This window comes from Lathyrus oleraceus, chromosome 2, assembly GCF_024323335.1.
Source record: "Lathyrus oleraceus cultivar Zhongwan6 chromosome 2, CAAS_Psat_ZW6_1.0, whole genome shotgun sequence".
Classification (NCBI taxonomy): Eukaryota; Viridiplantae; Streptophyta; class Magnoliopsida; order Fabales; family Fabaceae; genus Lathyrus; species Lathyrus oleraceus.
The window spans coordinates 290,637,807-290,650,273 of record NC_066580.1 but is presented as its reverse complement, the minus strand read 5'-3'; the positions used below and the strand labels follow the sequence as shown (position 1 = coordinate 290,650,273).

General features: G+C 34.8%; 1 protein-coding gene across 1 annotated transcript; it reads left to right on the top strand.

Moving 5' to 3' along the window:
* Positions 1–1,214: 1,214 nt before the first annotated feature.
* On the top strand, positions 1,215–4,543 carry LOC127119176 (sugar transporter ERD6-like 6). Its single transcript, XM_051049362.1, has 6 exons — positions 1,215–1,487; positions 3,448–3,507; positions 3,722–3,787; positions 3,876–3,935; positions 4,040–4,154; positions 4,232–4,543. The coding sequence occupies exons 1-6, from the start codon at positions 1,440–1,442 to the stop codon at positions 4,342–4,344; spliced, it is 462 nt and encodes a 153-aa protein (XP_050905319.1). The 5' UTR covers positions 1,215–1,439; the 3' UTR covers positions 4,345–4,543.
* The last annotated feature ends 7,924 nt before the right edge of the window (positions 4,544–12,467 follow it).

Sequence of the window (12,467 nt, the reverse complement as noted above, 5' to 3'; positions counted from 1 at the left end):
ATATATATATATATATATATATATGAGGGACAATTATGGAGCCACTTGCTTCTCGGCGTTGAATGCAGAAGAGTGTTCAATGATATCTAACCGTAGGCATGAATCCATAGTGTGGTTTTCATAGAATCATACAAATTTTTGTACTTTTTCATCTTAAGTTTACGAAATCATTTGTTTGAGTTTCGCTTTCCAAAATTTTCTTATCATTCATTTTTTTGAAGAAAAAAAAATACCAGATTCATTTCAATACTAAGTTTGATCATGAAATAATATTGTTGCAGGATAATAAAATAAAATGTTATCGTATTTGACTGAATGACTTTGATAAGATCCAATTTCAATTAAAAAAATAGTCTAGACCAAAAAATAATCATATTATATAAAAAATAAAATGAATCATTTGATTTTAAGAATAAAGTTCAATTTCATCCTTTTAGTTAGCATCTCTTTTGTTCAATCTCAAATGTGAGTACACCATTCAAATTATTTTTAAATTGTATCACTTCAAAAGCATATTAAGGTATATTAGTTTTTTTTATGAATTCTTTTTGTTCAAAATCATATTAAAATGAGCTCAAAATGTTGTAGATTTTATTCATGATAAAATATCTACTATTTTTAAGATCTCAATCATAAATTTTAATGTTAAATTATTAGTTTTTCAAGAACTATAAAATAAATATTATAAATAATAATTTAAAATTTTATTCTTAGAATAATCTTAAAAAATATTTTAATATTAAATTTTAAATTCTTCCTAAACTATATCACAAATATTTTCATTAACTAAGATGAATAAGTACCATAATTTGTATGATCCAATTGATAAAATTGATATAAAATTGTGTTAACTAATATATATATATATATATATATATATATATATATATATATATATATATATATATATATATATATATATATATATATATATATATATATATATTATATACAAATTAATTATAAAATCATTCATACAATATATTATAAAGTTATGTACCGAATAATCCATGGTAATATAATAAAAGTAGAGATAAGAAAAAAAAGTAGTATAATTTTATTTAATTTAATTATGTTTTTACATTTCAACATAAATTATGGCTCCGTGTAGCATGTGCAAGCGACATAGGTCGCGCACGGTGCGTCATTAATGGAAATGACATTTTTTTGTTTCACCAGAAATAATATTTTGGGCCTTAGACTGCTATTTTTATTGGGCTTCCACCGCAACCCATTCTTCACCCAATGCATCTCATCGTCATCCGTTTCCTGCAACTCATAAACATCTTCATATGTTCCCTGTAATTCATAAACATCTTCACCCTAATTGCAGAAAAATTCCTGCGTACTATTCATATGAAGGTTCCCTCACACCACAATAGAAGAGCTGGATTTCAATAGGACTGTGTGAGGGATGCAAGCCACCCTTTGAATCAAACATGGATGGTGGTGAAGTTGACAAGCATGGAATGATGCAAACTCACCATGTAAGTGAAAATATTATTTAACTAAAGGTTATGTGAAATTTGCAGTAGGATTGTGATAGAAAATAATATTCATCTCACTCTCTTCCATGGCTACCAATTTCATGTTTCTCTTTCATGGCTACCAATTTCAATGTTTCACAATTAGGTTCTTCTTCTCCTTTGTTTTCAATAGGTTTTGTTTGATAAATCTCCATAATTTCTCATATCATGTAAAACAACATTTATGATTTTGTGTAACCGATTTTCATTGTTGATTTATTATTTTAGTTATTTATATATTTTTTTTAGGAAGCATTAAATGAGATTATACATGAGAATGGTGGTGATTTGGATAATCTTAGTGATGGTAACCTGGATAACGTAGTTGCTGACGAAGATTATGAGTTTGAAGGAGGTGAATACGATGAAGATGCCGATGGAGATGGTAAATAAGATGGAGGTGAATACAATGAAGATGCTGATGAAGATGGTGAATTTGATGAAGGTGAATACAATGATGAGACCGGTCTTGGTGTTGTTGGTGGACACGAATCTTCGGATACAGTGTTGGATTAATTTATTATTAATTAGGTATGACTCATGTAAACAATATTTGGCTTAAATAAAAGACACATAAATGTGATGACACTACGCCAAAAACTGGAATAGACAACGCACCTTAGAGGGCGCTTTATTACAAAAGTGCACTCTAAAGTGAAGCGAAAAAATAAGGAGCGAACAACTGGAATAGACAGCGCACTTTAGAGGAAGCTTTTGTAATAAAGCACCCTCTAAGGTGAAGCGAAAAAAATAAGGAGGAGATAGAGGGACAACAATACATGGCTCTTTTTAGAAAGCGTCCTCTAAGGTTACCCTTAGAGGGCGCTTTTAAAAAAGCGCTCTATAAGTCCATGTGCATTTCCAGTTTATAAAGCGCTTTTGGAAAGCCTTAGAGAGCGCTTTCATAAACGCCCTCTTAGGCCCCCTTTAGATGGCGCTTTTTTTCCATAAGCGCCCTCTAAGGTCCCCTTTAGTAAACATTAAAAGTATAACATACTGCACGTTTTGTTATTTCACTCTCTGTTATTTTCGTTCTTTTTCACGTTAGGGTTCTCACTGTTACGATTTTCGCTACTTCTAAGGCGTTCTCTTTCCACCTCTGTTAGATCTACGACGTTTCCTCCTTCTATTAATTCGTTGTTAGCTGTTCGATTTTGACACCATAGGTATTTTTCTAATCTTCATATTACTTGGTTTCTCTTCTGACGTTCGCTATTGTTCATTTTTGGTTTCATTTTTCTTGGTTCATACATTTATTGAGTATTCTCAACAATAATTATTGTGTTGCAATGCTAGCAATGGAGACTAGGCATTATGGGTTAAATTTCACCAACTGTTCCATTTGTTTCTCGATGTAGAAAAAGGATGGTCGGATAAAAGTTTCACAGAGTTATTAGCCCTTTTGAAAGATATGCTTCCTGAGGATAATGTTCTTCCCAATCGAACATATGAGACCAAAAAGATGTTGTGCTCTATTGGCATGAGCTATGATAAGATACATGCATGTCCAAACGATTGCGTTTTGTTTCGAAATGAGTATGCATCGTTAAATGAGTGTCCTAAATGCGGTGTCTCGCGATATAAGAACAAGTTGTCTCCAGCAAAAGTCTTGTGGTATTTTCCTGTTATTCCGAGATTTAGACGCATGTTTCGAGTGATGTAGCAACATTTGGAGTCGGTGTTGTTCAGGTTCGACCGAAAGGAAACTAAATTTGTAACGTTCCAAATTTATCAGACCATAATCTGAACAATATTTACATGTCATTTAGGTTCTTGCTACGATTTTAACTTTGTGGTTAGCAGACAAATCTGGTCGCCGGCTTTTACTTATTGTGAGTCTGAGCTTTTTCGATAATTTTTGCATTCATATTACTATTTGTTTGGAGGGTAATAAGAGATTAATCAAAATCTCCTATTGCAGGTTTCTTCATATGCAATGGCTTTGAGTCTTTTGGTTGTTTCAATATCATTCTACTTGAAGGTAATAATAATTTTTTTGTTTGTTATATTTTTTGAACATTTTTTTTGTTTATTTTTATATATACATAATACATTAACTAGATATTACACATGCATTCATGCATAAATGTTCAGAAATTTGTAACACAGATTCACAGGATTATATATCAGTAAATTCTTCTTTATATTTTTGGTTTTTATATGGATAATATATTTTATGTTGAATTTGCTCTCAGGAATATATATCACCAGATTCTGATTTATATGCGACATTGAGCCTCGTATCGGTGGCTGGAGTTGTGGTGTGTAAATACAACTTTATTACACAAATGATGGTTTCTATTGTTTGTTTCCCTAACTTCATTATTATAAACTTTCAATTTCTTTCAGGTCATGGTTATTGCATTCTCTCTGGGATTAGGAGCAATGCCATGGATTATAATGTCTGAGGTACAATTTTCTTCAATAATAATATGCATGACAACCCTATATGAAAAAACCTTTGTTGTAATATAATGTGATAGTTGATGTGTTAAATATATTTTACATAATAGATTCTTCCGATTAACATCAAAGGCCTAGCTGGAAGTTTTGCAACACTTGCCAATTGGTTCTTTTCCTGGTTGGTTACATTAACAGCAAATTTGCTCTTGGATTGGAGTTCGGGAGGTTTGTGTGCATTGCCTATGTTAATTTTCTATAAATATCTATTGTTTCTAACCAGAAGCTTCCTATGTTTTTATCAGGAACCTTCACAATATATACTGCAGTGTGTGTTTTCACAGCAGGATTTGTTGCCATTTGGGTCCCCGAGACAAAGGGAAAAACTCTTGAAGAAATACAACAGTTTTTCAGATGAAGTTTCCTTTCGAGTAGCACTTCAGCTAGTGTTCACTCATGTATTCACATTCATATTTTTTTTTCTGAATCAACTCAATTCATTTTTGTGCTCTTTGGTCTTGTTAAATATGAAAAATACCAAAACAGTGTGATTTTCTAATCTAGCAGCATACTTGCATTTTTGTTGTAATTGATTGATTATAAACAAATAAATGAAAGAGAGTGGTTATTATACATTTCAATTAGAGTAGCAGTGGTTTCGGTTCATGACATTTCAAATAGCAAGAGGATCATATAAACAATAAGCATATATCAGTATTTGTATTTTAATATTATAAAAGCATAAAAAGAACCTTTAGTTGCTCTTGTGAATTATAACAAGCAGTTGTATGCCATTTTCTTCTGGTTACCTCTTGTGGCTGCAACATAACCTGAAATGAGAATATGGTCACAGAGACATGTGATGCATGTAAATGTTAAATAACCACCCACTTTAGAGGGCGCTTTCCAAAATAAACGCCCTCTAAACCCTTTAAATTTCCACTTTAGAGGGCGCTTTCCAGTAAAAGCGCCCTCTAAACCCTTAAAGGTTTCCACTTTAGAGGGCGCTTTCCAGTAAAAGCGCCCTCTAAACCCTTAAAAGTTTCCACTTTAGAGGGCGCTTTCTTTAAAAAGCGCCCTCTAAAGTGGCCCTTAAAGGGCTTAAAGAGCCACTTTAGAGAGCGCTTTCACCAGGAAAAAAAGCGCTGTCTTTACCTATGCCAGCGCCAGATTAGAGGGCGCTTTAAAGCGCTGTTATAGGCCAAAAAAAGCGCCCTCTTTTCCCTTATTTGGCGTAGTGTGATTATTTTGGTAGATGGATAATTAAGTCAATGGGGTTTTATTTTGAAATTCAAAATACGAATCCCTCTTCTCTCTCTTCATGACTGTTGGGACATGACTCTTGGAGTGAAATATGACTGTTGGAATAAAATGTCTATAAAAGGACACATTTAGGCAACCAACACCAACTTTTCTCATGCCTTCTCATTTTCTCACAAATACACAAAAGTATCTTCATCATCAAAGATACAAATAAGGAAGAAGGAAGAAGGAAGAGAGGAGAAAACAATTGCAAACAAGGATCAATAAATCAGACAAGAATCGACATCATGGATCCGGGTACGCTTTTACGGTTTTATTTATATAATCTAAAACACTGTGAAAATCATGACATCAAGATCAAAAACATAAAATTTTGCTAACAGTTGGTATCAGAGCTTTGTTACCGGTATTATGATTTTTCGGTGTTGATTATCGATATTATGATTTTTTTTAAGTAGTGATTGTTTAATGAGAATTATAGTTTATATTAGAAAGTATCATAATATGTATGTATGCTATGCATAAAATTGCTTTTGAAATTTTTCAAAGACGTTACGGTGATGGCACTGGAATTTATATACATGTTCCAGAATTTCCAATGCATGTGTTAATAGACAATCCAAAATATCCTATATATGCGTAGTATATTCATTTACGTAACTTCGTATATAAAGTCGTTTATTTTTAGTTATGTTACCTTTTCAAATTTTGTGTGTTCATATCCTAGTTTGATTGAGTTGCAACATTGTCATGCTAAATCTCATTTAAATGTTACTGTTTTAAAATTGTGTATCGTTATTTTTTTTAATAGATATAATTTATTATTTTGAAATTATTATATTAAAAATTTGCAATCACCAAAGTGATCAAATTTATTAAAGTGTATAATTTTAATCTGATGTTATACAAATAACATGTTTATGTTAAATAATAGTATTTATTATTATAATATATAGAGAGATCATCCAAAGATGAATCATGACTTATAATTAATAAAATTAAAGTTTTTATCATACTTGTTGCTTGTATATCCAAAGATAGACATGCATGTTCTTTTGAGTATGTTATTGAAATGTATGTAGATATCACCCAAAGGTGAATTTAGATACATGATTAAAGTTACAATTAGTTTGAGTCCATGAAATTTATTCAAAGCATTAACGCATGAGCACGTGTAAATGTTTGCAGTTGCTACTAATATGTTTGCCTTGGGCAACGCAATGACAAAGTTCAATGGGCTAAACTATGCTGATTGGTCTGAAAAGATTCAGTTTCAACTGGGTGTTATGAACTTGGTGTTGGTGTAAGCCCTAGAGGCCAATACTTTTGGTACTTGTATCGAATTATTTATTAATAATAAAAGGCTTTTTCTTTATTACGTTTGTTTAATAAAGTCCCTAGAATAGTTAGTCTGTTTAATGTATCAAGTATGACTTAATCATGAGATCACATTAAACATAAGGACATTATTCTTAAAGTATCCGTAGTCGAGCTTTAGTGTGAAGTGGGATAACATTAAATCATTAAGACTATTATGTTTGTAGACTGATGATCACATCTCATGGATCATGGATAAAGAGTTATCAAGTCTTAAACATAGGTATGAATATTAAGAGTAATATATATACCGGATTGACCCGCTATGAGAATACTATATAGAAAGTTATGCAAAGTGTCATAAGTTATTCTCATGGTGATAATAGTGTATACCACTCTTCGACCTGAAACCACTATGGATCCTAGATGTGGAGTCGAGTGCTTTATTGCTGATCCAACGTTGTCCGTAACTGGATAACCATAAAGACAGTTGATGGGTATTCCACGAAGCATGCTGAGGGACATGAGTGACCTAGATGGAATTTGCCCATCCTGCATAAAAGGATAAATGTCTATGGGCCCAATATTGAACTGGACAAGGATGACACGGTCTATGCCTTGTGTTCAATATAGACATAAGGGAAAAAGAGTAATTATACACATAATTATTATCACAGAAGGAATTGTCAGATCACAAGACATTTTCGTGTCTTGGGTAGCAGTGATGTGTTGCTAGATACCGCTCACTGTTTATTATATTAAATGTGTGATTTAATATAATTGCCAACGTCGCGAAAACCTACAGGGTCACACACAAAGGACGGATTGATGAGAGATAGAGTAACTAAGGAATACCGTAAGGTACGGTGCCCTTAAGTGAATTATAGAACATCGTAAGGTACGGTGTACTTGAGTAGAATACGAAATATGGTAAGGTACCATGGGCTTAAGTGATTTTGGGAATATTATAAGATATGGGCCAAAATACCCTTAAGTGGGCTTTTAGCTTGAAGCCCACACAAGTGGTTCTATAAATAGAACCCTTGTGCAGAAGCAAAAATTTGCGGTTGCATTCTTTTCGTTTTCACTCTCTCTCTCTCTCTCTCTCTCTCTCTCTCTCTCTCTCTCACTCAAAGCCTTCATTCGTACCAGCTAGCACTGAGATTGAAGGAACCCGTTCGTGTGGACTGAGTAGAGACGTTGTCATCGTTCAACGTTCGTGATCGCTTCGTGGATTTGCATCAAAGGTTTTGATCGTCACAAGAGATCTGCACCAAAGGTTTCAACCGTCACAAGAGGTAAATATTCTATCACTGATCATGACCATTCGTAAGGATCTCTAAAGGAGAAAATTTTAATTTCCGCTGCGTTTTGGACTGCAATTCTCCTTCACTTGGATATGGCATTGATAATGGACGAGAAGCCCGCAGCCATTACGGAAGATGAAAAAGCTCTTCTTGAGGATTGGGAAAGGTCCAACAGGTTGTCTTTGAACTTGATGAGGATGACGATGGCTGACAATGTTAAGCCATCTATACCCAACACTGAAAATGCAAGGGAATTCATGAAAAATGTTAAAGAGTATTCAAATTCTGAAATCACTAACAAATCTGTTGTGGGAAATTTGATGAGTGAGTTGACGAATAAAAAGTTTGAATGGTCTTAACCCATTCATGATCATGTAACTCAAATGGGAAATCTGGCAGCAAAGTTGAAGTCCTTTGGTATGGATGTGAGTGAATCTTTTCTTGTACAGTTTATAATTAACTCGCTTCCTCTTGAGTTTGGACAGTTCCAGGTGAATTACAACACCATCAAAGAAAAATGGAACTTTCAAGAAATTAAGGCCATGTTGGTTCAAGAAGAAGGGAGGCTAAAGAAGATGAAAGATCATTCCGTTCATCTCACGACTCATGATGGAGCCAGTTGCAGTAAGGTCAAGCCCAACAAGAAGGACAAGAAGAAGGGAAAAACTCCTCTAAAGGTTATTAAGGGCGGAGTCCAAAAGGAAAAGAAATGTTATTTTTGTAAGGAGAGTGGACACTTCAAAAAGGATTGTCCTAAAAGGAAGATGTGGTTCGAAAAGAAAGGTATGTTTTATGTTTCCATAAATTTCGAATCAAATCTTATTGAAGTACCAAATAATACTTGGTGGCTTGATTTGGGTGCGACTACTCATGTTTCACATATTATACAGGGATTCCTTTCGATCCAAACCATAAAAGGAAGTGAAAAGTTTCTTTATATGGGAAACAGAATGAAGGCACGAATAGAGGAAATTGGGACGTATAGATTGGTCTTAGATACTGGATATCATATAGATCTAAAAAGTTGTCTTTATGTACCTGGGTGTGCTAGGAATTTAGTTTCTGTTGCAAAGTTGGATGAATTGAATTTTAATTTTAAGATTGGAAACGGTGTATTTACTTTGTTTAAAGATACATATTATTATGGTTCTAGTACTTTAGTTGATGGTTTATATCGTTTTAATCTTGATGTTAATTTTAAATAATCTCTATTTAATATTGAACATATTGTTGGTAGTAAGCGAAGTACAAATAATGAGAGTTCTGCTTATTTGTGGCATCAAAGGTTAGGTCACATATCTAAAGAAAGAGTAATGAGGTTAATGAAAGGTGAAATAATATTACCTCAATTAGATTTTGGTGACTGGAATATATGTTTGGATTGCATTAAAGGAAAACATTCCAAACAAATATCTAAAAATTCGTCTACAAGAAGCAGTGAACTCCTTGAATTGATACACACTGATATTTTTGGTCTTTTCGACGTCCTTTCTTGGGGAGGAGAAAATTATTTCATCACTTTTATTGATGACTTCTCACGTTATTGTTACTTGTATTTATTGCATGAAAAATCTCAATCAGTGGACATGCTAAAAGTATTCATTGATGAAGTGGAAAGGCAATTAGATAAAAAGGTAAAGATAGTGAGGTCTGATAGAGGTCGTGAGTATTATGGAAAATATAATGAGAAGGAACAATGTACAGGTCCATTTGCAAAGTTCCTCGAAAGTTGTGGCATATGTGCACAATATACTATGCCAGGTGTAACACCCCGATAATAATAAAATAATTATTTAAATTGAGTTAATAATTTATTTATTAATTTAATTAAATAATTGGAAATTTTATTATTATTATTATTATTGGAAAATATATATATGTTGGAAATAAGGAAAAGAGCCCATTTGGAGTAAAAAGGTTTTTACGTGAAAACAGAGAAAGCGATCGTGAAAGAGGAAAGGGCAAAGAGACAGAGCAAGGGCTGAAGGTTGAAGAGAGAAAAGCTTGGAGCTCAAAGATTTGCCGGATTAATCAGGTAAGGGGGGTTTATCGTCGATTAATGGGTATTATGGGATAATATGTAATGGGTAGTGATAAGCCGTTATTTGACCCTAATTGGGATTTGTAAATGTTGAAATGTTGTTGGATGAACTGTGCTGAAAGTTGAAATTAAACCGGTATTTGTGTGAGTAATGATTTCCCGATCGTATAGCTTTTTACGGAATCGGAATCGGAGGTCCGGAAGTCCTCCAACGGCGGAATTCTGCATTCTGCCGTGTGTTAGCGCAGGAATCGTTGTTTGGTCTGCGTTAACCGGTTAACCCAGGGTGTTAACCGGTTAACACTGTATTGAAATGTGAAGATATTGAGTTTTGCCTGCGTTAACCGGTTAACCCAGGGCGTTAACCGGTTAACACTGTTGCGTTTTGCCAGAAAGTGAGTTTTGCCTGCGTTAACCGGTTAACCCAGGGCGTTAACCGGTTAACACTGTTGCAGAGTGAAAAATTATTGTTTTTAAACGTGGTGTACCTAATTGAGGGTTGGCCTATGTTGCCTACGGTGTAATAGGGATAAATTTCCGCTGTTTTGAGCAGTATATGCAATATTGAAATGTACTAATATTGTGGTTGTTGTTTGGCATAATCTGACATGCTTATGTGATGAAAGATTGATGATGTATAATGATGTTCATGATGCTGTGAATGTATATATTATGCATGTATGTGTGAATGGACTGTTGTATGGCTCAGAGTGTGAGCATATGTTTATTCTTGAATTATTGTTGATGTTGCATTGCTAGATGATTAGCATGCATGGCATAGCCTTCGGGGCTGTAGCTAATTCCCATAGTGAGGAATTAGTGAGTGAACCATTGTGGGTTGTTGTTGATGTTTGCATGCTAGATGATTAGTGTGCATAGTCTAGCCTTCGGGGCTGTAGCTAATTCCCATGGTGAGGAATTAGTGAGTGAGTCACTAGGTCTCAAATGAGTGGGACTAGTGAGCTTAGTAGCCGTATCTGGAGGGATCGGTGAGCTTGAACTATATGTTCAAGAATAATCGGTACCGCATGTGTAGAGTCTCATTGCATAAAAATATGTATGGCGTATAATACGAATGGATGTGTTCCAATATTATACGTGTGTTGTGTTGTTGTTAAGTATGATTTGAGATTATACTGGTATTGTATATTGATGTTGAGTATGATGTTTAAGCCAATGAGCTATTACTGAATGTGTATTGCAATTAGGGCGATTGATGTGTTAATTACTTGGCATTACATGTTATTTTATAATGCTTATTATATTGATTGAGGAACTCACCCTTACAACTATTTTTCAGGTAACGAGAAATGAGTTGAGTAGAAGCAAATGCTTGGAGTCTAGTGTAGTCTCCCTAGTGGGTCATGCTCTGATAGATGTAACATCGGGCGGGAAAACTTTGACTATTGTTGTTGTTGTTGAACTAAATTACATGTGATGTTACATGTTTTGCATGATTGAGTTGATCTCTATCCGCTGCGTAATTGTGCAAATACTTTATATTTAAATTAAATAAAAGAGCATGATGGTTATATTGTTTAAATGGTGGAATGTTTGTGTGACACCCTTGGTGCACTATTACTCTGATTATATGTTTATTATTTTAATTAATTTTGGGGTATTTTAGAAGGGTGTTACATTAGTGGTATCAGAGCCTGGTCGGTCGTGTCGAGTCGTAATTATTCTGTTTCCCCTGTACGGTATAGGTGTTGTGTAACCCTATCAGTACTTATTGTTTTAGTTTGTTGGGTTTTCAGAATAGAGATGGCTGGAAGAGGCAGAGATGATGCTGCGATTGCTGAGGCTCTGGGTATGCTAGCTGGAGTACTTGGAGGAAATCCGAATGTTGTGGGAATGGGAGCTGCTCGTCAACTGAGTGAGTTCCAGAAGAACAATCCTCCAATGTTCAAGGGAGCATACGATCCAGATGGCGCTCAGAAGTGGTTGAAGGAGATAGAGAGAATCTTCCGAGTGACTGAGTGTGCCGATAACCAGAAGGTCAGGTTCGGTACACATATGCTGTCAGAGGAAGCTGATGATTGGTGGGTTGCTACCCGCACTGAGTTGGAATCTGCTGGGAATGCTGAGATCACTTGGGCGGTGTTCAGAGAGAGATTTCTGAGGAAGTATTTTCCAGAGGATGTCAGAGGAAAGAAAGAGATAGAGTTCTTGGAATTGAAGCAGAGTAACAAGTCTGTTACTGAGTATGCTGCTAAGTTCACAGAGCTGTCAAAGTATTATACTCCCTATAATGAGGCTGCTGGAGAATTTTCGAAATGTGTGAAGTTTGAGAACGGGTTGCGTCCTGAGATCAAGCAGGCTATTGGGTACCAACGGATCAGAGTGTTTTCTGACTTGGTTGACTGTTGCAGGATTTTTGAACAGGATTCCAAAGCCAGAGCAGAGAGCTATCAACAGAGAATTGATAGGAAAGGCAAGAATCAGAATGATCGTGGAAAACCGTATGCAGCTGACAAAGGTTTTCAGAGACAGAGTGGGATGAAGAGGCCTAGTGGGGGAGACTCTAGTGCCCCTGCTAAGTGTTATAGATGTGGTCGGGCTGGACATCGTGTCCATGAGTGTACCAGTGCTGAGATGAGGTGTTTCAAGTGT